General features: G+C 50.9%; 2 protein-coding genes and 1 long non-coding RNA gene across 4 annotated transcripts in view; 1 reads left to right on the forward strand and 2 right to left on the reverse strand.

Moving 5' to 3' along the window:
• On the reverse strand, nucleotides 1-7,045 carry HINT2 (histidine triad nucleotide binding protein 2). Its single transcript, XM_080973699.1, has 5 exons — nucleotides 6,947-7,045; nucleotides 4,578-4,721; nucleotides 2,963-3,067; nucleotides 689-761; nucleotides 1-158 (listed from the first exon to the last, which is right to left on the reverse strand). Exons 1-5 carry the CDS (start codon nucleotides 7,013-7,015, stop codon nucleotides 67-69), a joined length of 483 nt encoding a protein of 160 aa, XP_080829825.1. The 5' UTR covers nucleotides 7,016-7,045; the 3' UTR covers nucleotides 1-66.
• Nucleotides 6,727-11,865, forward strand: LOC308458809. Its single transcript, XR_013977688.1, has 2 exons — nucleotides 6,727-6,798; nucleotides 9,953-11,865. It is a non-coding gene; the product is annotated as an uncharacterized lncRNA (long non-coding RNA).
• The window catches only part of TAF1C (TATA-box binding protein associated factor, RNA polymerase I subunit C), a 17,431-nt gene continuing 947 nt past the window's right edge, over nucleotides 10,899-27,382 (reverse strand). The window contains exons 3-14 of one of the 2 annotated variants that reach the window (XM_080973446.1): nucleotides 27,010-27,122; nucleotides 26,815-26,910; nucleotides 26,014-26,084; nucleotides 24,929-25,167; nucleotides 23,975-24,103; nucleotides 23,758-23,875; nucleotides 21,812-21,883; nucleotides 20,258-20,393; nucleotides 19,959-20,087; nucleotides 15,527-15,704; nucleotides 14,453-14,590; nucleotides 10,899-13,245 (exon numbers count right to left, since the gene is read on the reverse strand). In XM_080973446.1, coding sequence (XP_080829572.1) covers nucleotides 12,083-13,245; nucleotides 14,453-14,590; nucleotides 15,527-15,704; nucleotides 19,959-20,087; nucleotides 20,258-20,393; nucleotides 21,812-21,883; nucleotides 23,758-23,875; nucleotides 23,975-24,103; nucleotides 24,929-25,167; nucleotides 26,014-26,084; nucleotides 26,815-26,910; nucleotides 27,010-27,122 — 2,582 coding nt within the window. In that variant the 3' untranslated portion in view covers nucleotides 10,899-12,082. The remainder of the gene's footprint in view (nucleotides 13,246-14,452; nucleotides 14,591-15,526; nucleotides 15,705-19,958; nucleotides 20,088-20,257; nucleotides 20,394-21,811; nucleotides 21,884-23,757; nucleotides 23,876-23,974; nucleotides 24,104-24,928; nucleotides 25,168-26,013; nucleotides 26,085-26,814; nucleotides 26,911-27,009; nucleotides 27,123-27,382) is intronic. The other variant, XM_080973447.1, reaches the window with a different exon arrangement.

The following is a 27,382-nucleotide window of genomic DNA, read 5'->3' on the forward strand; positions in this document are numbered from 1 at the left end:
TCCCAGGGCTGCTGTTGCGTTTATTCCAGGGTGGCTCCCTTGTGGCCCAGCTGAGGGGCTGCGGGCTCAGCCGGGGGGCCAGCCCATCTGACGCCCGCCCAGAACGTGGAGGTGGAGGTGGTAGACGGACTGGGCCCCCTGCTTCCCGTCGTTGATCACTGGAAGAGAAGAAAGGGCAGAAGCATAATTGGCAGGGGGTCTCTGACGCGGCAGGGAGAGCGCAGGGGAGAAGGGCCCCAGGGCCCCAAGGCAAGGGCCCCAGCCCAGGAGGAGGGAGAGGGCCCCACAATCTGGCTCCAGAGGGGCGACTTGGGGGGCAGGAAAGCCAGGCCCTCTCTCTGCGCCTGGTCTACCTCGCAGGGCTGCTGTGCAGAGAGGGCAGCATGCAGTGGTCGCCCAGGTCAAAGGAGGAGGGCGGCTGGGGCTGCCAGCGAGGGTTGTTCCAGGGGGATGGTGCCCCCCTCAAGAGGCATTCAGAGGGGCACAGCGCCCCTTCCCGGACTCCAAGGGGGCTCAGGCATCCTGGGGTCACGGGAGGGTGATGGCCCAGAGAGTCTTCACCCAGAGGGATATCTACAGGATTCCCGCCAGCCTCCAGGGCGGACCAAACCCCCTCTCTAACCCAGGGCAGAGGGGCAGGGTTTCGCGGGGTGGGGGCAGGGGGCTGGTGTTCTGGGCTCCTACTCACCCACCCGGTAGCCGTCCTCCAGGCCCTCGGCCTTCGCTGTCTTGCTGGCCACCAGCAGCAGGTGGCCCAGGAGCTGGGGACAGGGGAGGGGAAGGGGTCAAGGGGTGGCTCTGAGACCCACAGGGCCAGGCGGGACCCCCACCCACCCTCTGCATTGCAGGCAGATTCTTATTCTCATTACTTATTGATTTTTATTTTATATCTCTATCTCTATCTATACAGTGGTACCTTGGGATGCGAACGGGATCTGTTCTGGAGCCCCATTCGCATCCTGAATGGAACGTAAGACGCGACTGCGCGTCTGCATATGCTGCGTTTTGCCGCTTCCGCGCATGCGCGTGATGTCATTTTGACCGTCTGCACATGCGCGAGCTGCGAAACCTGGAAGTAATGTGCTCCATTACTTCCGGGTTGCTGCGGAGTGCAACCCGAAAGTGCTCAACCTGAAGCACATTCAACCCAGGTACGACTGTATGTATCTCTATATATCTACAGTACAGTGGTACCTCGGGTTAAGAACTTAATTCGTTCCGGAGGTCCGTTCTTAACCTGAAAATGTTCTTAACCTGAGGTACCACTTTAGCTAATGGGGCCTCCCACTGCTGCCACGCGATTTCTGTTCTCATCCTGAAGCAAAGTTCTTAACCCGAGGTACTATTTCAGGGTTAGCGGAGTCTGTAACCTGAAGCGTATGTAACCTGAGGTACCACTGTATATACTTGGTTGGTTTTAAAAGAAAAAACATAGTGCAACAAAGAAAAACACATCACATATGTAGTATTCAACCAAAAGTAATCCGAAAAAGAGTTTACACTTCGGACATCCAGAACTGAATTAATTCTTCACTAATTCTAGTATGACTTCCGATCTCCTCACTGTGGTTCCTAAGTTTCCTTTCACTGCGCACTAAGATTCATCTCTCCTAAATAATCATCGTTTTGGCTCTGTAACTATCACCCAATAGTTGCAGAAAATCCATCCAAACCTGGCACAGAATTTATGTCGTTACAATATTTTTTAAAAAGTATTCTCTATATACATTCCACTTAAAAAAAATATTGTAACCACATAAATTCTTATTCTCTATTCTTTTTATTTATTGAATTTATATACTGCTCTGTACCCTGAGGTCTCAGGGCGTTTCACAGAATAAAATCAAGATATAAAACCACAAAATACATAAAAAATAAAAACAACAACCCAATAGCTTCCCCCTCCGACCAAAAAACACATTTTAAAAGGGCATAAGATGTAAATCGGATCAACCAAAGGCCTGCTTAAAAAGGAACATTTTTGCCTGGCGCCTAAAGGTGTACAATGAAGGCACCAGGCGAACTTCCCTGGGGAGAGCATTCCACAGACGGGGAGCCTCAAATAAAGAGTCCTCCAATAAGGGACGAAAGGGCTTTGGGCAAATTGGAGCGTTTATAATGTGCCCTTGGCAGGGCCAGAGTTAGGTTTGTTGAATATATGCTATATGGTAATTTAAGGACCTAATAGGCCATTTGCACATACCAAAATAAGCATTTTATCAAAGTAATTGTTGAACTGAAACACAACTAAGAAGTATATTAATAGTGAAATATAGAAATGAGCAAAGCAGCGATATTTTAGGGAGCAGGCTAGCAGGCGGGGGCCATAACTTACATCACAGGAGCCTGCACAACACAAAACACTGTTGCTGGATGTAGGTTTTATTTTATTTGTTTTTTATCTTATATTTTGTAAAGGGTCATCCAGGTTTTTTTCCTTTAAATTTTTTGGGGGCCCCCAAGAGAGAGGGGTCCTAAGCTATAGCTATTTAGCTTATAGGTAAATCCAGCACTGGCCCTTGGTGCCAGTGACGTTTGGCAGAAGCGTAAGGAAATAAATTGCAACGGCAGGTCCCTGCCCCAAGGAAACTACATGTGAAGTTTCCACAAATGGGAAAGAAAGGGCACAAGTGAGAGAAAAAGCACCTCACCCGGGACGCTTTTTACTGCTCCGTGTGGAATATGGCCATAATAGAGATTGTTACAAGTAATTTGAGATTCCAATGAGGACTAGAACCCTCAGGCTCCTTTGGGATGACCTGGCATTCCTCCTTAATGAAACCATCATTTCCAAGACAGCTGCCCTCTCACTTCTGTGCCACGGCTGAGGGTTTCTGGTCCCCCCCCCCGGATCTCCGAAACCAGCTCCCTATTGATCCTCTCCCCCCTCCCCCCTTAGAGCAGGGCTGGCCCACCCCCCTCGGGGCAGAACCGGGGTGCCCTCAGTCTTGCCCTCGCTCACCTGGGCATCGCTCTCTGCCACGCGGCTGATGCGGGGGATGGGGCGCCGGGGGATCACCAGGAAGTGCACCGGGGCCTGGGGGGCCACGTCTCGGAAGGCCACGCACTGCAGAGAAGGGAGGGGGCAGAATCAGGAGCCCCGTGGGCGGGAGGGAGGGGGTGCCCACGACCCTCAAGTGCCCGGTGCCAGGCCTCCTCTGCCTGACCCCAGAGGGACATTAATGTATTTTTAATCTTTTGTTGGAAGCCACCCAGAGTGGCTGGGGAAACCCAGCCAGATGGGCTGGGTATAAAGATATTATTAGTATTATTAGTATTAGTATAATAATTTATTATTTATATCCCACCCAACTGGCTGGGTACTAATTAGTATTAGTATTAGTATTAGTATTTTTTGAATGTTCAGAGTGCGAAGCTGTGCAACTTGGAAAAAAATGGTTCTACCAAACTGCTGGACTATGCTGAAATGGCAAAAGTGACTGGGAGACTCAAGATTCAAGAAGATAAAGACTTTAAAAAAGAATGGGCAAAAATTCATAACTTATTTAGGAGACCATTGTAAACAAATAAAACATGAGCTGGGCTTTAAAAATAACTTGTAAAAAGGTATCTACTAGAAACTTTACAAGTCTTCTTAAGCCAGTCCTACTAGTGTTGTTAATTGCTTGCAATTGTCCTTCAAATATTGTATGAATTTACTCCACTCTTTTTGGAATGTTTTTACATACCGTATTTTTCGCTCTATAGGACGCACTTTCCCAACTCCAAAAATGAAGGGGAAATGTGTGTGCGTCTTATGGGGCGAATGCAGGCTTTCGCTGAAGCCTGGAGAGTGAGAGGGGTCAGTGCGCACCGACCCCTCTCACTCTCCAGGCTTCAGGAAGCTCTCTGCAAGCCTTGGGAGCCCGGCGGGAGGTCCCGCCGGGCGCGCAAAGCTTGTGGGCAGCAGCCTGTTCTGGGGGCTGGGGTCGGGGGAAGCTCGGGCTTCCCCCGCCCCAGCCCCACGGCTGGTGGGGGGGGATTTTTTTTTTTTTTTTAATTTCCCTCCAAAAAAACTAGGTGCGTCCTATGGGCCAGTGCGCCCTATAGGACGAAAAATAGGGTAGTTATTTTAAAATATGGGAATTGATATGGACGAAATATAAACAGGAAAAGTACAAATGCTATGATATAGAAAAGAATTAGGGTAACCATGAGGTGGGAGGGAGGGAGGTCAACAGCTCATTTGAGCAAATACGAATGTGAAAAAATAAGAATGTATTTAATTAATTCAAAATGGAAATTTAATAAATATTATATTAAAAATAAAATAACTTGTAAAGAAACGAAAGACATGGATAATTTAGAGAGATAAAAACTGTGGAGAACGTAATGATATGTAGTCGTAGAAAATGTATTTTAATGACCCACGCAGGGGACGGGGGGAAGTCACAAGATTCAGAGAATCTCATATGTGGATATGGTAAATGTTTTTTCCCCTTTTCATTATTTTAAATTGCTTCTTGTAAAAACCAATAAAAAATATTTCAAAGAGAGAGAGAGAAAGAGGAAAAAATGGTTCTGGCACACCAGGCTGGCACCATCCCATATCCTGCCCCCCCCCCCCCAGTACCCACCTGGTCGTCCTTGTAGATGATGTTGGCGGGGATGGAGCCATCCAGGATCTTGCTGAAGATGGTGGGGCCAGACCCCTCGGCCGCTCGCTGGGCCTTCTCCACCTCCCCGCCGGGGGGCCCTTGGGTGGCCACAAACGCCCTCGGCTGCAGGCAGACAGGGGGGCAGGGGGGCATCAGCTGCCATGGGCAAAGGCCTTGCCAGTCTCCGGAGGGTGGGCAGCGCCAAGCCTTCCTGCTAAGGGCTGTGAAGGCTGGAGGGGGAGCCCTCGGAGCCCCTCCCAATCTGGCAGAGGGGGAGCACCCCACACTTTCCGTCTAGCCTCCCCTCCCACTCTGCACAGCACAGGATGGATCAAAATGATTTTTTTAAAATGGATTTTCAAAATTTAAATTGGATTTTTAAAATAAAATGCTTTTGAAGGAAAAATCTTTCCAAAGATTTTCTATTTAAATTACATTATAGTCCAAAGGCTATTCATCAGGAAATAAGGATTTGTTTTAAGTTTTTCATGTGTGTTGAAACTCAGTCTAAGGTTGTTGTTGTGTTGTTGTTTTTTAAAAATGTTGAACCACATCAGTTAACAAACATGGATACATTTGCTATAATGTTATTGTTTTAGTTAAATAAATTGTTATTAAGGGAATTATTATTTTTCTCCTTCCGATAAAGTACAGCAGAAAAGCTGTTCAAATCTAAACAGTTAACTTATTAAACCTCACAATAATTTCATAATTCTCTGTCTTTGTATTTCTAATAGTACAACCAAAACGGTAATTTTGGATATAACTGGAAAAACTACTCTGAAATTTTATTATTCCAAAAATGAAACCTTCATCGGGTTGTAAATATTAAGATTATACCAGCAAGAAGGAGTCTTTCTGTAAAAAAATGATGGAAATCAAGTCTTACCGACTAGTGATTTAAACCAAGTCAAGGATTTAAACCAAGTTACCGACTAGTGATTTAAATCGTGATTTAAACCGATTTGATTTAAACCATATCCACTCTGTCACAGTAGTTTTGTTGCCTTTTCTGAGCCTTTCCCAGCTCTAAGAGGTCCTTGGGGGGGGGACACCTGCTTTGCATGCAGAAGGGCCGGGGCTCACTCCCCGAAGACCCTCCATCCAGACAGGGGCTGGGCGAGACCCCCTTCCAGAACCCCGCAGCCCAAACTGCTTTTCCGCCTGGGGCAGCAGTGGCCTAGTGGTTAGAGCGCCGGACCAGGCTGCAGGTCCCTCCATGGCCAGGAGGCTGACGGGGCGACTTGGGGGGGGGCAGGTGCTTCCTCTCAGCCTAGCCCACCTCGTAGCCTAGCTGTCAACTTTTCCCTTTTCTTGCAAGGAGTCCTATTTGGAATACGGGAATTTCCCTTAAAAAAAGGGGGGGGGATGTAAGTTGTTTTTATATGCAATGACAGCAGCAAGAATATTATTGGCACAAAAATGGAAGCAAGAAGAATTACCGACAAAAGAAGAATGGAGGATGAAATTGATGGACTATGAGGAATTAGATAAACTAACAGGAAGGATTTGAAATCTGCGGGACCAGAAATTCACAGAAGACTGGCGTGAATTTACAGACTGTTTGAAAAGTAACTGTGATGATCAGACCACGTTTGTAGGTTTGCAAGAAGTTTTGTGAGGAGAATTATTGGAAGTATTGCAAAAATGGATAAAGGGGAGGATGATGAGTTAAGATAATTAAAGGCAATATGAGCTTCAGAAATGCATAAGAAGTGGTGAAAACGGTGGATCATCAGAGGTGCTGATGGAAGTCCAAAAAAAAGATTGTATAGGTGATGAAATCTTGTGGTTTGTACTATAATTTATATATTAAATTTGATAAAAATTATTTTTTTTAAAAAAAGGGGAAAAGTTGACAGCTCTGCCTGGCAGGGTTGTTGTGCGGACGAGAGGGGCGGGCTAGGAGCGAGCCTACCTCGCAGGGCTGCTGTGAGGATGGACTGGGGAGGAAGAGGAAGAGGAAGAGGAAGAGGACCACCCAGGTCGCCTTGAACTCCTTGCAGGAGAGAGATGCAACAAATGAGCCTCGCGCGCCCCCCTTCCCCGCGCGCGTGCCCGTGCGCGCCCCCTCCCGTCCGCCGCTGGAGGCGCTGCAGCAGCTCAGGTCTCCCTCGGGGGGGGGGGCGGAGAGAGAAAGAGTTAGAGACGCTTCCCGCGGAGAGTGAAAGGCAGACCACCCACGTCGCCCCCCCCCCCGGTCTGGAGCAGCGGGGACCCCCGGCTGCCGGGATGGGGCGACTTGGTGCCCCCTCCGCCCGGGAGGAGAGACCCAGGGGGCGCGGGGGGGGAGGAGAGAGAGCCCCGAGGGGGCGGGAGGAGGACCCAGGCGTCCGGCGCCCCCCTACCTGCTGCAGCCGACCGAGCAGCCCTCGTCGGAGCGCCCCCCGCGCCAGCGCCACCGCCGCCGCCGCCATGCCCGCTCTGCTGCCGCCGCCGGAGCCCCGCCCCTCGGACGCCTGGGTCCTCCCGCCCCGTCCTTAACCCTTCGCTGGCCCGAGACCTCTTAGAATCATAGAATCCTAGAGTTGGAAGAGACCACAAGGGCCATCGAGTCCAACCCCCTGCCAAGCAGGAAACACCATCAGAGCACTCCTGACATATGGTTGTCAAGCCTCTGCTTAAAGACCTCCAAAGAAGGAGACTCCACCACACTCCTTGGCAGCAAATTCCACTGTCAAACAGCTCTTACTGTCAGGAAGTTCTTCCTAATGTTTAGGTGGAATCTTCTTTCTTGTAGTTTGGATCCATTGCTCCGTGTCCGCTTCTCTGGAGCAGCAGAAAACAACCTTTCTCCCTCCTCTATGTGACATCCTTTTATATATTGGAACATGGCTATCATATCACCCCTTAACCTCCTCTTCTCCAGGCTAAACATGCCCAGCTCCCTTAGCCGTTCCTCATAAGGCATCGTTTCCAGGCCTTTGACCATTTTGGTTGCCCTCCTCTGGACACGTTCCAGTTTGTCAGTGTCCTTCTTGAACTGTGGTGCCCAGAACTGGACACAGTACTCCAGGTGAGGTCTGACCAGAGCAGAATACAGTGGCACTATTACTTCCCTTGATCTAGATGCTATACTCCTATTGATGCAGCCCAGAATTGCATTGGCTTTTTTAGCTGCCGCGTCACACTGTTGGAGTATAGCATCTAGATCAAGGGAAGTAATAGTGCCACTGTATTCTGCTCTGGTCAGACCTCACCTGGAGTACTGTGTCCAGTTCTGGGCACCACAGTTCAAGAAGGACACTGACAAACTGGAACGTGTCCAGAGGAGGGCAACCAAAATGGTCAAAGGCCTGGAAACGATGCCTTATGAGGAACGGCTAAGGGAGCTGGGCATGTTTAGCCTGGAGAAGAGGAGGTTAAGGGGTGATATGATAGCCATGTTCCAATATATAAAAGGATGTCACATAGAGGAGGGAGAAAGGTTGTTTTCTGCTGCTCCAGAGAAGCGGACACGGAGCAATGGATCCAAACTACAAGAAAGAAGATTCCACCTAAACATTAGGAAGAACTTCCTGACAGTAAGAGCTGTTCGACAGTGGAATTTGCTGCCAAGGAGTGTGGTGGAGTCTCCTTCTTTGGAGGTCTTTAAGCAGAGGCTTGACAACCATATGTCAGGAGTGCTCTGATGGTGTTTCCTGCTTGGCAGGGGGTTGGACTCGATGGCCCTTGGGGTCTCTTCCAACTCTATGATTCTATGATTCTATGATTCTATTGATGCAGCCCAGAATTGCATTGGCTTTTTTAGCTGCCGCGTCACACTGTTGGCTCATGTCAAGTTTGTGGTCAACCAAGACTCCTAGATCCTTTTCACATGCACTGCTCTCAAGCCAGGTGTCCCCCATCTTGTATTTGTGCCTCTCATTTTTTTGCCCAAGTGCAATACTTTACATTTCTCCCTGTTAAAATTCATCTTGTTTGTTTTGGCCCAGTTCTCTAATCTGTCAAGGTCGTTTTGAAGTGTGATCCTGTCCTCTGGGGTGTTAGCCACCCCTCCCAGTTTGGTGTCATCTGCAGATTTGATCAGGATGCCCTTGAGTCCATCATCCAAGTCGTTGATAAAGATGTTGAATAAGACCGGGCCCAAGACAGAACCCTGTGGCACCCCACTAGTCACTCTTCTCCAGGATGAAGAGGAACCATTGATGAGCACCCTTTGGGTTCGGTCAGTCAGCCAGTTACAAATCCACTGAGTGGTAGCATAGTCCAGACCGCATTTTACCAGCTTCTTTACAAGAATATCATGGGGCACCTTGTCAAATGCCTTGCTGAAATCAAGGTAGGCTACATCCACTGCGTTCCCTTCATCTACCAGGCTTGTAATTCTGTCAAAAAACGAGATCAGGTTAGTCTGACATGACTTATTTTTCAGAAATCCATGCTGACTATTGGTGATCACAGCATTCCTTTCTAGGTGCTCACAGACTGTTTGCCTCTGCAGGAGGCGCAGAGTTAACCTGCGGAACTCCCTGCGCAGGAGGCAGGCAGGGCAGGGCCGGATTGAGGTTTGACGAGGCCCTCAGCTCCTGAAGGTCATGGGGCCCTTTATACGTTCAGCTGCCCTTTGTCAACAAATTGTCGCTGTTTTTTGTGTTGAATAGATGCTATATTGTCATTTATGGACCTAATAGGTATCTCAAGCCATTTGCACATGCAGAATGGAGGCCTCCTATATATAGAAATGAGCAAACCAGGGATATTTTGGGGAGCAGAGTAGCAGGTGGGGCCCTTGACTTACATCATAGGAGCCTACGCAACACAAAATACGGTTGCTGTATGCAGGTTTTATTTGTTTTTTAGCTTATATTTTGGAAATGTACACCCAGGGGTTTTCTTCCATTAATTTTTTTGGGGCCCCAAAGAGAGTGGGACCCTAAGCTAGAGTTTGTTTAGCTTATTTATAAATCCAGCACTGGAGGCAGTGAGGGCCTTGGATGGCTTTAAGAGAGGAATGGTGAATTTCGTGGAGGAGAGAGTTCCCGAGGGCTACCAGCCACTGTGGCTCTGCTGTGTCTAATAATAATAATAATAATAATAATATATTTATACTTAGCAGCCATTTTCTCTGTGTTCTCTGTAAGATTTCAGTCAGAGTCAGTCTGCCTCAGTTGTGAGCAGTATGTAATCTCAGTCAAACTGTTTGGAACCATGTTGTTTATGGAGTTTATTTTAACTCAGTAAAGCTCTTATTCTTTAAAACTCTGCATTATTAACTCTGCGCGTCAATACCCAACCCATCTGGCAGGGTTTCCCCAGCCACTCTGGGAGACTCCCAACAGAATATTATTATTATTCATAATAAAGCAATAAAATATCAAACACTAAAAACTTCCCGTTTCTTTCAGAGGCAGAAATGTTTCCAAATTCCAGTTCCTGGAAACCTCAGGAAGGGAGAGGGTTGTTCCTGGGCTCGGATCCTCCTTGCAGGGCTCCCTCCTTGGGGCAACTGGCTGGCCGGAGCGAGAAGAGGAGGCTGGACTTATTGCCCCCCCCCCGGTCCTGATCCAGCAAGCAGGCTCTTCCTACCTTAAGGAACCTCCAGCTCCAGAAGCAGTCTATCTGTAGATGAGGGCCACTGGGAAGGAGAGGGAAGGGGGGTCCCCTGGGGCCGGATCCGGCAGCTCTCCTTATGCGCCATCATGACACAGCCCAAGCCACGGGAAGGGGAGGTTGCTGGGGAGGAAATGAAGGTGGGAGCCGCTCCCCAAAACCCCCAACCCTGGAAAGACCTGCTTTGAAGGGGGTGTCAAATCCTGCATCCCTTTGCAGCACTCTGGGGCCCCCTAAGTGGACCAGCCCTCCCCCCCGGGCCCCATAACTGAAAGGCTTTTGTTAAGGGGCAGAGCCAGGTGGAGGCAGCAGCCCATAGAAGCAGAGAGCTGTACAGCTGGAAGGGACCCTCAGGGTCATCTAGTCCAACCCCCCGGAGGAAAGGCTGGGAAGGGCAGAGGAATTATTTATAATAATAATAAATAATAAAATTTTATTTATATCCTGCCCTCCCCGGCCAAAGCCGGGCTCAGAGCGGCTAACAACAGTAAAATAAAACAACATTATATAATCATTTCAGTATAAAATCATTTGTATGCAACTAGGGCAGCAAGGACTTGGTTGGCCCAAAAATGGAAGCCACAGGAATTGCCAACGAAAGAAGAGGGGCAGATCAAGATGATGGAATGGGCAGAACTGGCGAAGCTGACTGGCAAAATCCGAAACCAGCCGTGACCAGGCTTTCCAAAAGGGCAACTGCAAAGAATTAACACCACCAGCAGGACTGACTTAAGAAGACTTGCAATGTTGATGATTCATACCTTTTTATATTTATTTGAAAACGTGATAATCGAAATGGATGAAATGTAAACAGGAAGAGGTACAAATGTGATGATACAGTGAAGAATTAAGCCAAGCTTCCTCAACCTCGGCCCTCCAGATGTTTTGAGACTACAATTCCCATCATCCCTGACGACTGGTCCTGCTAGCTAGGGATCATGGGAGTTGTAGGCCAAAAACATTTGGTGGGCCGAGGTTGAGGAAGCCTGAATTAAGCCGTAACCACGAGGCAGGAGGGGAGTTGACCAGCTCATATGAACAAAAAATAATGTGAAAAATAAGGATATTTTTACATATTATAAAATGGAAACTCAATAAATATTATATACCGTATATACTCGAGTATAAGCTGACTATTTCAGCACATTTTTAATGCTGAAAAAGCCCCCCTCGGCTTATACTCGAGTGAGGGTCCTTTCGGGCTGCTGCTCCTTCCTCCGCCACTTCCGCCACCAGCCTCTGGTGTGGTGAACCGGCTTATACTCGAGTCAATAAGTTTTCCCAGTTTTTTGTGGTAAAATTAGGTGCCTCGGCTTATATTTGGGTCGGCTTATACTCGAGTATATACGGTATATAAAAAAAGGAAAGGGCAGAAGAGGCAGGTTGTGGGTCCAGCCCACTGGGGTGGGGAGACAGGAGGACTCTGCTGTGTGTGTGGCGGAAGGCCCCCACCCCAGGATGAGACCCCCGTGAGGAGGTGGGAAGCCACTGTTAGGTTTCTTTGTGTTGCCACTGTGCAGTTGCTTGGAGTCACAAGAATCTTGTTTTGCATTCCAGAGATTCCAGGCTGTTGGAAGTCTCACGGAAGACGGATGTGATGTTACTGTTTCCTGTTCCTTTGCTGTTCAGTTGGTTCTCTGCTTTCACAGAGAGAGCATGTATATTTCTTTTCTGTCTGCGTAGTTAGGAATAAATCTCTTTGCAATGTAGCTCATATTGTCTCGGCTCCTTCCCTGCGTGCTGGATGCTCTGCCTAATGGGGGAACGTGCTTGGAGCCTCATCAAAGGCTCAGGTCGTTAATCATTGTCGGAGGAGATTTCGAAGGACTCGACCGGAGGAGGAGGAGCTCGGTCGTCGCGCAAGTCCGACATCCACGAGGCCCAGCTGGGCAGAAAGCCAGCTTTATTCCATTGACGGGGAGGAGAGGGGCTCAGAAGCCCATGCGGGGTCTCTTGCGGGGCCCCTGGGAGCCCTGGGAGGAGGGGAGGGGGCGCTGGCTCCCGCGGCTGGAGGCCTGGCTGGCTGGCAGCTCGGCCGGGGGCTCGTCGGGCTCGTCAAAGATGGCCAGGTAGTTGCGGAGGGTCTGGCGGCGCTCCTTGGGGATCCCGCGGGTGGAGAGGGTCTGGGACGAGAGCAGCTGCGAGGACGAGGGGGAGCCCTGGGAAGCGTCACGGGGGCCCTGGGAGTCGGGCGGGGGGCCCTGGGAAGCAGTCGGGGAGCAGGGAACGGAGACGCGAGACTCAGGTGCCAGGCTGGGGGCTTTCATGGTGGCAGAGGCCAGAGAGTAGAGGCTTTCTGAGTCGGTGGGGGCCTCGCTGGGGGTCTGGCTGCTGGCTGCCCACCAGGAGGAGTCGCTGGCGTCCGACTGGTAGCTGGTGGTGGAGGTGAAGCTCCCCGAAAGGCTGGGGGTGCCCCGCGCCCTCTTGCGCCTCCGCCGCTGCTCCCTCAGCGCCCGCTGCTTCTGTGCCTTGGTGGCGCCCAGCTTCTCCTGCCACCAGTCGGCCCAGCCGCCGGCCCAGGATGCGGCCAGGCGCTGGCCCAGCTCCCCCGGGGGGCCCTCCTGCTCCAGCCCCGGGGGCGAGGGGGCCCTGCCAGCAGGCTCCTGGGGGCACACGGCCCGCTTCTCCCGCATGGCCTGGTGCAGGCGCTGTCGGGCCTCCCCGTTCGAGGGGGCCTGATCCCCGACCGGCTCCCGCAGCTCCTGGCGAGTGAAGAGGCGGCTCTGGCTGAGGACGGCCGGCAGCCGCGCCCGGCCCTGGGCTGCCTCTGGGAGACGCTTCCAGGCCTTCCGGAAGGCCCTGATCCAGCGCTGGTAAGCGGAGGGTGCGGCCATAGGTGCTGCGGGCGTGGCAGGTGGCAGAGGGCAGCCGTCGCGCGGTCTGGCTGCTTCGTCAGGGCCTCGGGGGGCATCCTCTTCCTCCTGTGGGGCTTCTGGGGCCGACTGGGGCCCCTCGGAGTCTCCATCTTCTTCCTCCTCCTCGTCGTCCTCCTCCTGGTGGAGCAAGGGCTGGTAGAAGAGATCGCCGGCCTCAGAGAGCTGGAAGACCAGCAGGGTCTGACTCTGGCCCTGCTTACCAAGGGCAGCTGCGATGCCTGGGGGTGGAAGGGAACCGTCAGTGGGGGCCCCACTTGGTGGAGGAAAGAGGGCACGGCCAGAGAGTCCGGCCCCTCATTTCAAGGGGTCAGGAGCACCCAGAAGTCACATATTCAGTCGCTCGATTTTGTGCTGCCGTGATAGATAACCGACAAAAAATGGTCTATGCTACAATTCAATCCTAAACTGAAGGCCCATATTGTTGGATCCACACCTCTGAAGCCCCCCCCCCATACAGCTGTGTTAACTGATCTTTTAATTTTTCTTACAAATTTTTACTCACCCATTATCTATGCTTAATTAAGTATTCTATGTATATGTTTGAGGGACAGCAAGAGACACCAACGTTAGGAGAGAGACAGGCAAAAATGATGGACTCTGCACATTTGGCGAAACTGACCGGGAAGATCCGAAAACAACCGGCTCAAGCTTTCCAAAGAGACTGGAGTAAATTTATATTATATTTGAAAGAACACTGTAAGCAATTAACAACACTAGTAGGCTTGTAAGAAGACTTGTAATGTTCATGATATGTATCCTTTTCATATTACTTAAAATCAGAGAACAGAAGGAATAAGGGAAAAGGGAAAACTAATAAATGCTAGGCTGTAAAGACATAAAGTGGGAAACCATGAAGTCAATGCTCAGATGAGCAATTTATAAAGTGGATGTCAAAAGTAGGTTTAAATGGGGAAAAATGGAAAAGTAATAAAAATGTTTTTTAAAAAACAAACAAACAGCTCCTACATTTCGAGAGCTAAATTACACTAGTCCGACATTTCAAAGCCGAATGGTAGATTGCTAATTAAAAGTAATTCCCTGAGCTGTGCAGTGGTTTTCAGTTGCCCTAAGCCCTGAAAGCTTTTGACCCTGGTGGGGCCACCTCTCTCCTCTTGCTTGTGGACGCTCTGAAAAGAATTCTCATGGGCTAATGAAACAGGAAATCCCCTTGCAAAAGCCATGCTGCTTCTGCTTCAAGCAAAGCTTGTTCTTCCACATACTTGCTAATTCTCTCTTCAGCGATATCTCCCACCACTTTCCTGGACATGGTCCCCTCTTGGCCCCTGTGCCCGCCACGTTCTGACGGATCTCCTTTCAGTCGGATTTTGAAGGGACTGGTCTGGACACCTGCCCTTGCTCACCACTTGGGGGAGGGCGTGTGTCTAAGCTGCTTCCAGTCTGGCTCAAGCCCCCCCCCCCACGTACCTGCAGTGGGCAGGGCGAGACGCTGGCGCAGAGCCTCCTGCCAGATGGGCACTTGCACAGGGAAGTGGGGCAGGCTCTCGAGGATCGAAGGCACCTTCCGTGGGGGGCCCCAGAGCTGGCAAGGGGTGTCGGCGCCACCTGTGGAAAGAGGTGGATCAGTCTCCCAACCCACAACCGCGTCTCCCAGCGCAGCCGGCCCCTCGCGACCCCCAAGGATTCACCCCACCAGAAAAGCTCTGGAGCAGCAAAATCAGGCGAAAGGGGGGGTCACCCAATCTTGCATCACTGAAGTTGGGGGGCACCAGCAGACCTTGCCAGAGGGGGCTCTATAGTTTTGGTGCCGCATGGTGTCCTACTTAGGAGTGCAAGAGCATACTGTATTTTTCGCTCCATAAGACACACCTATTTTTTTAGACGGGGAATGCAAGAAAAAAAATATTCTTTAAAGGGAGCGCTGAGCAGAGCCTGTACGCATCCCATCACTGACGGGCTGCCCTTCTCCCTCCTGGGGAAAAGCCCCCAAGCACCACACACACACTCCACGCGGCTCTTGGGGCTTTTCTGGGAGGTGGGGGAAGGGACTGAGGGGCTAAGCCAGAAGCAAGAACTGCAAGAGGGATCACTGCGCAGCGCTCCCTCTCGCTGTTCTGGCTTCTGGAGTAGCTGCGCAGCCTGCATTTGCTCCATAAGACACGCACACATTTCCCCTTCCTTTTTAGGAGGGAAAAAGTGAGTCTTATAGAGCAAAAAATGCGGTAACGGCCTGGGATCTAGAAGCATTGCTGACCACAGTAGCATCGCCAGGACACCCTGGCCAGGAGCCACCAGGAGCCGCCTCCCCCCGCCCCAAATTTTGTCTCCTCCTCTTTTAAAGCCATCAACATCCTCCTGCTTCTTTCAACATCCCACTTCCTGGCAGAAGAGGCTTTTGGGCATCTCTGTTGTGCTAGCCGCCACAACCCCAAGGTCTCTGGTCAGCCGCCACCCGCTCAGACCCCGGTAAGTGCATATGCCAATGGGGGGGTACTCTGATCCACTCCCTGCACCCCCAGCCCCTGCCTCGCCCCCCCCCACCTGTGTACTGCAGCAGCAAGAGTTCTTGGTCGTGGTGGGAGCCGAGGAGGAGCTTGTGGCTGCGCTGCGGAGTGACGGCCGGGCTGAGGAGGCCGTAGATGGGCGGCCGCTGCATCATGTGCTCCCAGCTGAGGGCGGGCACCAGGGGGAAGCGTTCGTCCAGCACGTAGACCGAGAACTGCGGAAGGAGAGAGAAACATTCACAGCACACAGACTCCTCAAACTGGAATGCTGGGAGGGACCCGAGGGTTTGAGGCTGAATCCTGACAAGACAGAAGTACTGTTTTTGGGGGACAGGGGGCGGGCTGGTGTGGAGGACTCCCTGGTCCTGAATGGAGTAACTGTGCCCCTAAAGGAGCAGGTGTGCAGCCTGGGAGTCATTTTGGACTCACAGCTGTTCATGGAGGCGCAGGTCAATTCTGTGTCCAGGGCAGCTGTCTCCCAGCTCCATCTGGTACGCAGGATGAGACCCTAACCTGCCCACGGACTGTCTGGCCAGAGTGGTGCATGCTCTGGTTATCTCCCGCTTGGACTACTGCAATGCGCTCTACGTGGAGCTACCTTTGAAGGTGACCCGAAAGCTACAACTAATCCAGAACGCGGCAGCTAGACTGGGGACTGGGAGAGGCTGCCAAGACCATATAACACCGGTCCTGAAAGACCTACATTGGCTCCCAGTACATTTCTGTTTTTTTTAAAAAAATAATCTTTATTGCTTTTAAAACTTACAAGAAAAGAAGAAAGAAGAAAATAGGAGAAAGAAAAAACCAAGATAGAGCAGAGAAGAAGAAAAAAAGAGAAAGAAAATACAATACAATACAATACAATACAATACAATACAATACACAATACAAAACACAACCTTAACACACTAAACTAAACAAAGCAAAAGAACAACAATTTAAAAACATATACCATACCATTTCATTACTCTATCTTTCATTCCCTTATTTCATCGACCTCCTCTCACCTCCCTTTTTGTATTCCACTTCTATTACTTGTTTCAGCAATTCCTTTCCATCTTTCTCTATTTTTATCATTATGAATATCTTAACATATTTTGTACCTTATTTTCCATTAAAACTGAAATACTTAATTATACCTAACTCCTTATAACATTTCTGCTAAAGCCATAAAATTTCATTCCAACAATTTTCTAACACTCATTAAATTTACAATATTTCTATATATAAACTTTAAACTTTCCCAATCTTCTACCACCATCTCTTCTCCCTGGTCTCGGATTCTGCCAGTCATTTCCGTCCATTCCATATATGTCAGGGGTTCAGGAGCAGAGGCAAGGGCAAGGGAGGAAACAGAGAGCGAGGGGGAGGAGGCAGAAGAAAAGATGAGTGATGACGACGACCCGAGATCTCCGAGTCTTTCCAGTGAATCAGAAGATTCACAGAAAGGAGCACCAGTGGCCAGGGCAAGGGGGGAGCCTAGGGGGACACCCCAGGAAGATAGAGCCAGAGGGGACTCAGAGGGGAGCAGTTGGAAATCGGGACCAGCGTCACCGCCAGAGAGCAGGGAAGAGGAAGGGCGCCAGGGATCAAGCGCTGGCAGCTCACAACAGGGGGGAGGGCACGAGTCAGGAGTGGCCACACCTCCATCGGGGAGCGAAGAAACGGTCAGACGGAAGGTGGAAGGTTGGGCGCGCGCGACAAGTTCAAATGCACAGGAAGGTGGCGCAGTAGGCAGCCCGGAAAGGGAGCCAGGTCCTAAAGCCCGCCGAAAGGAGGGAGAAGAGTCAGGGGGGTCAGCGTCAGCGTCAGAGGAATCCCGGAAGGAAGAGACCCCGGGGGGCAGAGGGACCCAGAGAAGAACAGTCAGGCGGAAAAGGTGGAGCAAGGCTAGGATATTAAGTTGGTGTACAAGGGGCGGAGACTCAGATGGAGCTTCGCCGATCTAACCATTAGACGTAGGGTTGCACGCAGCAGCTTGAGAATGGAAACTGTAACTCAATAAAGACTTTTATTTAATGATCGCTGGCTAGCGTGATCCTCTGTGAGCTAGGATCTGGAAGCAACTCTGACAATATAGTTCATCAACCTGGAGATCTTCTGTCCGAGGCTCTTAAATCTTTTCCAAGTCCCTTCTGCAGTTTTTCTTCATATTCTTTGATACTGAGGGTGCTGAAGCGCAGGTCTTGGGGGGGCCCCGATCCAACCATGCCCCCATTCCCTCTCGACAGACCAACCAACTCTCCACAGCTAAAACCAGTGTCCATACAATATCTCAAATCATGTTTCAAGGCTCCCCCAGATCCAAAGGCCCCCACAACTCCAATCACCTCCTGACCCAAATTCAGGACCCAAAGGTCAGTAAATCTCTGCATGAAAGAGTCTATCCAACCTTCCTTCTTCAATCCAAACAGGGCTCCAATCTTCAAATTCTGACTTTTTCTATATTCATTCATAAAAGGCCTCCACTTATAATCCTCAGTTTGCCTCTGTAAAACTGGGGCTTCCACTTGTATTATTTTAGGTTTAACAACACCAACATTCTCCTTCGTCTTCTCCCCAGTTTGTCCTGTCAAGGTAGGTTCCTGTGTCAAATCTTGAACAATTTCTGCATTAATAGTCACTTTTTGTTCCAAATTAGTCACTTTTTGTCCCAAGTTCTCAAGTTTGGTATTCATAGCGTCCGTCTTCTTGTGGAGCTGTTCCAACGAATAGCTTATCTTACATAATACAGTCACTAAGGCTCCTTCTGTCAACATTCTTAAAGTCCAAGGTTGATCTCTATTTCACACAGTTCTTATCTTGCAACTGGAAAAACCCCAGCTCCACTCTTGTAACTGTTTCAAAAGCTCCCTCTAGAGGGAAACAGTCTCCACTTGTATCAATCCTTTCAAACACAGTTTAAACTATAAAGGTAGTTTCTTTTCCTACTTTTTAAACGCAGATGAGTACAATGGAAACAATATATTTCTCTTATTGCTAGCTGTCAAAAAACGTCACTCTTTCTGGCAGCCCTTTTCCAGGTTCGGAGCAGTGGTAATTTGGTTTTTCACTCTCTCCTGCAGGCTCACTAGGTCCAAAATTACCCCCCTCTTCTCCTGCTTCCAAGGGGGTTTAATATTTTTAACCGATGGAGATTTAATCCTTTACAAAAATAGACTTTCCAAGGCTTTAACTTGCAACTTCTTTGCTTCAATCTGTTTACAAAAAAGGAAGGCGGACTTCCTGTTTAGAACCTTCCCGTTTCAATGCCAAATTAATGAATTTAAGGATCTAATTTTCCGTTCTACTCACGGGTAGTTGTTTAAAATCCAATTGTCCACAGGAAAAAGTCAGCGCTCTCCGGCAACAGCGATGCGGCTTCACTCCGTGAGAGAAGCAGTCAATTCGAAGCACCGCGCCACTCACCCCACTTCGCTCCCGATCCCCAAATCAGGGTTTCCCCGTGAGTAGGGGAGGCGCAAAGGGTGCCAGTCGAATCCCAAGTTCACAGGCTTCTCCCGCCTGTGATTTCAGTGGGTCTCCGCCTTCGCCGTGGCGGTCAGACCCTAATTTCCACGGAGCAAATTCCTCCCGATCGGAGGAACTCCGCCATTGCCTGGAGGCGCCAACCCGGAAGTTCCCAGTACGTTTCTGAGCACAATCCAAAGTGTTGGTGGTGACCTTCAAAGCCCTAAATGGCCCAGTAGACCTGAAGGAGCGTCTCCATCCCCATCGTTCTACCCGGACACTGAGGTCCAGCTCCAAGGGCCTTCTGGCAATTCCCTCACTGCGAGAAGCCGTTACAGGGAACCAGGAAGAGGGCCTTCTCGGTAGTGGCACCCGCCCTGTGGAATGCCCTCCCACCAGATGTCAAAGAGAAAACCAACTACCAGACTTTGGGAAGACATCTGAAAGCAGCCCTGTTTAGGAAAGCTTTTAATGTTTGATGCATTACTGTATTTTAATATTTGGTTGGAAGCTGCCCAGAGTGGCTGGGGAAACCCACCCAGATGGTCGAGGTATAATCAATTGTTGTTGTTGTTGTTGTTATTTTTCTCCTTCCAATAAAGTACAGCAGAAAAGTTGTCCAAATATAGAGTTAACTTATTAATCCTCACAATAATTTCATAATTCTCTGTCTATGTATTTCTAATAGTACAACCAAATCAGTAATTTTTGAAATAACTGTAAAAACTACTCTGAAATTTTATTATTCCAAAAAGGAAACCTTCATCTGGTTGTAAATATTAAGATTATACCAGTAAGAAGGAGACTTTCTGTAAAAAAAATGCTTGAAATCAAGTCTTACCGACTAGTGATTTAAACCAAATCTTACTGACTAGTGATTTAAATTGTGATTTGAATCGATCTGATTTAAATTGAATTGATCTGATTTAAAGTTCATGAACACCCCCCCTCCAGCTTGGGAAGTCTCAAGAGGACCCCTGTGCCCGTCTCTGGAGAATGAGGAAAGCCCTGGCACTCACCTGCGTGGCAACGAGGTGCTGGTAGGGCTCAGCCTGGCCCAGGTACTTGGCGAGGACCACGCGCTCCCCCCGCTGGCAGTCTGCCTCGCCCCCCACCTTGAAGAGCTCCACGCGATGTTGAGAGGACACCTGGGGGAACCAGAGGAGCAGCCTAAGCCTTGGAGAGCAGGGTCCCCTGGTGCCACCCTGGAGGCTTCTCTCGTCCCCCGAACCTGCCTTGGGTGGGGCAGCAGCAGCAGGAAGTGCGGAGCCCCCTTGCAGCATCTCCTCTCCCCGCCTCCCCCCCCCCGGAGTCTCACCCTCTGGTCAATCCCCACCAGGCCGGTACGGTCGGCAAAGCTGAGCACCCGCGGGTGGGCAGTAAACTCGCTCCATCGCCAAGGGGAAGGGTCCCGGAAGAAGAGGGTCTCGCTGTCCTGGTGCAGCCGCTGGAGCCTGGCAAGAAGGAGAGGGCATGGCGGACTGGAGCTTGGCTCAGCTCTTCTAGCGGGGGCAGAGTATGGCTCACCTGCACTCCATGCCAGCCTCAGGGTGCCAGCCCAACACAGCTCTGGGGGATATTCAGAGCCTGCTGGATCCGGCCAGTCCAGCATCCCGTTCTCAGAGGGGCCAACTAGATGTTTGTGAGAAACCCACCAGCAGGATCCTCTTTTAAAGCCATCCCGGTTGGTGGCCATCTCTGCCTCCTATGGCAGAGAGTTCCACAGTCTAATGATGTGCTGCATGAATACCGTATTTTTCGCTCTATAAGACACACTTTTTCCCTTCTAAAAAGTAAGGGGAAAGCACTCCCTCTTGCTGTTCTAGCTTCTGGCTTAGCCCCTCAGTCCCTTCCCCCATGCCCCAAAAAGCCCCCAAGAGCCGCGCTCCCTTTAAAGAGCCGCACGGAGTGTGTGTGTGGCTCTTGGGGGCTTTTCCCCGAGGAGGGAGAAGGACAGCCGGTCAGCCCTTCTCCCTCCTCGGGGAAAAGCCTGCAAGCACCGCACACACGCTCCGTGAGGCTCGTGAAAGGGAGCGCTGAGCAGAGCCTGGGATGCATACAGGCTATGCTCAGCGCTCCCTTTAAAGAATATTTTTTTCTTGCATTCTCCCTCTAAAAACTAGGTGCATCTTATGGTCGGGTGCGTCTTATGGCGTGAAAAATACGGTAACTTCCTTTTATCCATCCTGAATCTTCCAGGAAGGGGGCAGGAGAAGGGGCTGGCTTCTGGGACTGGGCCCGGGGTGGCTGCCGGCATGGGCCTCGCCCCGTTGCATTTGGGGGAAGGTCTCCCTTTCACACGCCTCTGAGTCTGCAGATCAGAAGTCCACAACTGCATCCCCCAGGACATCTCAGTACATAGCCAGGTTCCTACAATACTCAAACCTGAAGCCCCAAATACGAAGGTTGAGTCGCTGACGACTCCAACACTTGACTCTCTTTCCCTGGAGGTTTTTCAACAGGGGTCAAATAGGCCAGCTGCCAGGACTTCTTTAGCTGACATTCCTGCGTCGTGCGCGGGGGGGGGGGGGGGCTGGACTAGATGACCCCTGGGGAACCTTCCAACTCCACAATTTTTTAAAAAACAGCCCTTCGTTTATTGGGAGAGAAAGTCACCCAAGGAATTTCAGCATTCTCTGTTTTGCCTGTTTCAAGGGGGCAGAAATCAGAAGAAAGCGTTTCCAAAGTAACTTCTCATTCCCTTTCCTTTCCTTTCCTCACTCCAAAATGTAATCCTCAGGGGCTTTTGAACCCTCCCTTTGCCCCCCCTCCCCTCCAGAGACAGGGCCAAGCATGTCTTCTCCCCCCCCCCATCCATCTTCATCTGCATACAAGATGAGGGGGGCTCTTATAAGCCCCCCCAAGTGCTCACCCTGTCTCCACATTCCAGACATAGAGGGATCCTCCGTGGGTGCAGAAGGAGAGCTCGCCAGGCAGGTGGGGGCTGCAAGGGAGACAGGAGAGGCATCATGCGTAGCAGGGGAAGCAGAGACCCCCGGCCCCCTCCCCAGACTTAGCTCCAGCCCCAGGCCTGCCCCACTGCAGCCTCTCAAGCCCCGTTCTATCTTCAGGTAGCAAGATTTCTACCCCACTAGACTTGCTTGCAATAAAACTGCTAAGGAATATTAAAAGCATCAATTAAGATCAGTTAACCACGAGTAATAAAGAACGTTTAAGGAATGGTTAGCATTAGCAATACACATAAAAAGGGAGTCTGCTGCCATCGGGAGGTTGGGGGGCTGGCTGGGACGCAGCGCAGCAGGGCCTTCTCTGTGGTGGCACCCAGACGCCCCTCCCCAAGAGATTCTCTATGGGCTGGCAATACTTCTCTCTTTTCTATTCAACAGTTTGATCTTTTAACGAATTTCACAGCGCGGCACTTCTTTGTTTAGATAAAAGGGTGATAAATTCAGTGTGTTGGGCATGCAGATTGGGTCGGGGGGGTGGTTGGGGTGGGGCACACAGAACAGTCTCACGGCCCCAGGAAAGCTGAAGAGACCCCTTTGATGAGAGGTGTGGGGGTCAGGTGGGATTGCTAAGAGGAATTATGAAAAATGGAGAACGCCATTGTGCCAGCGATGAAAGCATTGCTTTGACTGGGCTTGATTCATTGACAATAATTTCTGATTAAATCCCACAAGCCTCTGCATCTCTGCCCATCTTCTCTACTGTTCATTTTCTATGCCTGACAAGCACGTATAAGCATTCTGAAACACAGACCGGTTGCTTCACCAGGCATCCAGAGCCACAAATATAGTATGTAACTTTGATGTAGTTTGTTAATCTTTAGGTAGATCTTAAGGGCCAGGAAGAGAGTTCACAAGGAGATGGTAAATACTACCTGTCCTTCCTTTCCTGTTTACTGCTGTTTATGACCTCCAGGGTTTGCTAAACGCATTCCTCCTTGATTCCTATTTTATTTACTCTGAACTATGTATGCATGCTCAAGTAGGAAATACCGTATTTTTTGCTCTATAGGACGCACCCGAACCATAGGACGCACCTTGTTTTAGAGGGGGAGAACAAGAAAAAAATTATATTCTCCCACTCTCTGTTCAGAGCCCCTTCAGCGAAGCGGCAGGAGAAACGGAGCCCCTTCCATTTCTCCTGCCGCTTGGCTGAAGGGGCGCTGCGCAGCTCTCCCTCTCTGCTGAAGCCGGGAGAGTCTTGTTCTCCTGGCTTCAGCGAAAGGAACCTGAAGCCTGCGGAGTGCAGTGGGAACTCGCGCTGCACTCCGCAGGCTTCAGGTGGCTATCCCTGAAGCCTGGAGAGCAAGAGGGGTTGGTGCGCACCGACGCCTCTCGCTCTCCAGGCTTCAGCGAAAGCAACGCGAAGCCTCCAGAGTGCGGAGGGAGCGCTCCCTCTGCGCTTCAGAGGCTTCGCGTTGCTATCGCGGAAGCCAAGGAGCCTGCATTCGCTCCATAGGACGCACATACATTTCCCCTTAATTTTTGGAGGGGGGAAATGCATCCTATACAGCGAAAAATACGGTAGTTTCTTTGTTGTTAGAAGGATTTCTCTGATCTGACTTTGTCCCACGTGGGGTTTTTGAAATGCTCAGAGGACATCTGATTGGTTCTTACAAGCGCTGTGCTAAAAGTTCTTTTGTTAATAAAAGGGGCCTGGGCCAGAGCTTTGCTGGCCAAGCCTCGTGTGTATTTTATTAATCAGGGTCCAATCCTTCCTTGTCTCTGGAACGCAACAAGAGGGGCCAGAGAGTCGAGGAGGCTGAACCCAAACAGACTTTGCCTTCACATCACAAGGGCAGGTTTTTTAAAAAATTAAATTTGGGCCAAGCCCCCGTTGCTTCCCTCTTACCTGACTGCGATGGAGGAGCAGGGGGTCTCTGTGCCAGCCACCTGGAGCAGGGCAGGGGCTCCTCCCGGCTTCATCTTCCATGCGCCGCAGTGATAATCTGAGCGCACCCCAACAAAGTCTGTGCATGGGGGAGGCAGAGCAGAGAGACCAGGCTTAGCACCCTCAGAATAATACTGGGGGAGAAAGGGCAGCGATTTCCGGCAGACGCCTCACTCACCAATGCCGTCCACCTGGGCGGCTGCCACTTGCTGGACCCGGCCATTGAGCTCAAACTGGGCAGGGCGGCCGTGGGTTCGAGGCCTCAGGGAGCCGCTGGCGGTGGGCTTCAGAGCCACGTCTTGGAAGCCTGATGAAGGAGCAGCTAAGGAAGGGGTACGGGGGTGGGGGGTCTCGAGGGAGAGGAAGGAGAGGTCTGGCAGGGGGAGGGACATGGTAGACAAGTGGGGTGGGGAGAGATCACCCAGAAAACCCACATGCAAGATTCACGGAAGAGTATAGGGTCATGTTCAAGGTGCTGGTCCTTTAAAGCCCTTTGTGGCTTAGGACGCTCGTATCTACAGGATCACCTCTCCTGGTCTGCCCCGCGGAGGACCTTAAGGTCCATGAATAACCATAGTTTAGAAGTCCCGGGCCCCAAGGAAGTCAGACTATCCTCCACCAGGGTCTTCTCAGTGATGGCTCCGACCTGGTGGAATGCTCTGTCCCAGGAGACTAGGGCCTTGCAGGATTTAACTTCCTTCCGCAGGGCCTGTAAGACAGAGCTATTCTGCCTGGCCTTTAATTTGAATTCAGCCTGATCTTTTATTTCCCTTCTCTTCCCTCCTTCTCCCCTTTTATGAAGATCACCTGCTCTGAGACCCCACAGCTGATTCTCCCCTGGCCACCACACTGTCCCAAGTAGGACCAATTCAGCCAGCTAGCCCTGGGGATTATCTAATTGATTTTTGAATTTTATTGTTATTCATGTCTTTATACCATATTTTATGCTGCTTTTATAATTAAGTGTTTTAAATTTGTTGTTAGTCGCCCTGAGCCCGGTTTTTGAACTGGGAAGGGCGGGGTAGAAATAAAAGTTTATTATCATTTATTATTATAAGAAAGGTCGGAGCCCCAGAGGTCTCCCTCGCCAGCTGGCTGCAACCAAGCGCCTCTTGCCCACGGAAAAGGATACAGACCTGGTTCATGGCCTCCCCAGAGGGGTACACCAGGCGGCCCCTGGACGACGGCCCCCCGCTGCCCTCTCTGGGCAGCCAGGCCAAGGCCCCCCCGGTTGGGGTCTCGTCGAAGGAAAGGCGCCTCCACTGCTCCGCCAGGTCCTCGTGCAGCCAGTCGGCCATCAGCTCCAGGGGCAGCTCAAAGAGCCAGTCCCGGCACAGGCGCATGATGCTCTTGCCCCCAAAGAAGCTGCAGCTGTGGGGTGGGATAGGAATTTTGAGGTCTTAGATATATGTTAAATGTTCATAAGTGTGCCAACCGAGCACGTACATAGGTCAGCACAGGAAGACTGACCTGGAACCATTTTTGATTCCCAAACTGTCCCAAACTGACCAAATGCTTTCTCTGCAAGGTCAAAGGAAAATGGAAAAGCCTCCCCATTGTCTTTTCCTTCACAAATCCTGTCTTAAGGGCACATTTAAGATATGAATAGGGTGTGAGCCTGTGACCTGGCTCAGGAACTAAGTATTTATCATTACAAAAGACTGGCCAGGCTCCCCAGGAAATCCAATCAAGTGAGCATTAACAGGTAACCTGGCAGACAGGAGGTAAACAAGGACAGGAGAAAAACAAGACTCAAATTTCTGTTTTAGACCGCCTTTTCTGTGATGCATGTATGATGTTTCTGGGGGTGGTCTTGATCTAAAAAGGTCAAGGGACCCCTGATCATTGGGTCCAGTCATGGATGACTCTGGGGTTGCGGCGCTCATCTTGCTTTACTGGCCGAGGGAGCCGGCGTACAGCTTCCGGGTCATGTGGCCAACATGACTAAGCCGCTTGGAACCAGAGCAGTGCATGGAAATGCTGTTTACCTTCCCGCCGGAGTGGTACCTATTGATCTACTTGCACTTTGACATGCTTTCGAACTGCTAGGTTGGCAGGAGCAGGGACTGAGCAATGGGAGCTCACCTCGTCGCAGGGATTCGAATTGCGACCTTCTAATCGGCAAGCCCTAGGCTCTGTGGTTTAACCCAGAGCGCCAGCCCCAAGACCCGCCTGCCCCGCTTTTGCGCCCCCCCCTGACCAAGGCGAGTCACTCACCTCACGGCATCAGGGGCATCGATGTGCTTCAGCAGGCGGCTCACCCGGCAGACGTTGCGCCGCTTTTTCCTCTGCAGGGGATGGAAGCAGCCAAGAGGGTCAGACGAAGCCCCAAGAAAGAGTCTCTCTCCCCCCCCTTCAGGCTAGCCTACCTGGCAGGGTTGTTGGAAGGGGAGAGTTTGAGGATGCACAGCAGAACTTGCTACTGCTCCTCCTGACGGAGGAGAAGAGAGGGGCAGCCAGGAGGGAACGGAAGAGAACGGGGAAACCAAGCATGCCTCAAGTCACGACGGCACTGCAGTCTAGTGGTTAGAGTGTCAGACTGAGAGACCAGGGTTCGAATCCCCCATTTGGACATGAAGCTAAGGAACCTTAGGCCAGTCAGCGCCTCTTGGCCCAGGCCAACGCAGCTCACTGCGTTATTGTTGGGGGGGTTAAAAGAGGAGGGGGAAATCAATAATAATAATACTAATAATACTAATAATACTAATAATAATATTTTATTTATATCCCGCCCTCCCCAGCCGAAGCCGGGCTCAGAATGGCTAACAACAGTAAAATAATACAGCATCTAAAATCAATTCATTCTAAAATCAGTTCAAATCAAATTAATGGCAACCATTGGGCTAGAGTTCTGTGGGGATTACCATGTATTAAAAGGTGGGCTATCAATGAAACAAACAAACAAACAAACTCCCCGCCTGAAGGAGGCTCCTCCCTCCACCAGCATCCCTTTGCTCTGCCCCACACCAGAGGGGCAGGACCCAACTCTCTGGGCAGCGACAAGGGAGGGTCACTCACCTGGACTGGCACATCTCCCAGGTGGAAGTTGTCCTGGAGGAGCTGCCCCATGGTGCCAAAGGCCACGTCAGGATAGTCCACAAAGAAGGAGCCCAGCTGCAGGAGCAGAGAGGGGACAGGCTGGGCCTTTGCCCGGGGTCTCATCCCCCACAGATGCCCTCCAACACCCCCCTCCAGTGGCCCCCTCTTGACTACCTGATCTGGGAAGCCCAGGGCAGCCTGAGCGCCAGAGTTGGTGGCTTCCGAGGAGCGCAGCATCAGTCCCTGCAAGAGGATGTCGTGGGGAGTCACGGGGGGCACCCTGCAACCTGGGAGAGAAGGAGAGTCCGTCTGCCACCGGCACAGCGGGCACCTCTTGGGCACAGGCTGAGAGCCCTGCCTTTGGTCCTCAATGTCTCCAGGCAGAGGCTTCCGCCTGACACCCCAGAAAGCAAAAGGCCAGTTCACAGGAGCCTGGCTAAACTGTGGAACTCCCTCCCACCGGAGGCAGAGATGACCACAACCTGGAGGGCTTGAGAAGAGGACTGGATCAATTCCAGGAGGAGGAGAGGCTCTTGGCGGCCCCAAT

This window comes from Podarcis pityusensis, assembly GCF_964106645.2.
Source record: "Podarcis pityusensis genome assembly, chromosome: 11".
Lineage (NCBI taxonomy): Eukaryota > Metazoa > Chordata > Lepidosauria > Squamata > Lacertidae > Podarcis > Podarcis pityusensis.

What these genes read in the sequence shown, in the direction of transcription:
- HINT2 (XM_080973699.1), bottom strand. Translation starts at nt 7,015, where the DNA reads ATGGCGGCGGCGGCGGTGGCGCTGGCGCGGGGGGCGCTCCGACGAGGG. An exon ending in TCATCTACAAGGACGACCAG is followed by an intron (nt 3,068 to 4,577) that starts GTGGGTACTGGG and finishes CCTTCTCTGCAG; the next exon opens with TGCGTGGCCTTCCGAGACGT. An exon ending in TGGCAGAGAGCGATGCCCAG is followed by an intron (nt 762 to 2,962) that starts GTGAGCGAGGGC and finishes CCCTGTCCCCAG; the next exon opens with CTCCTGGGCCACCTGCTGCT.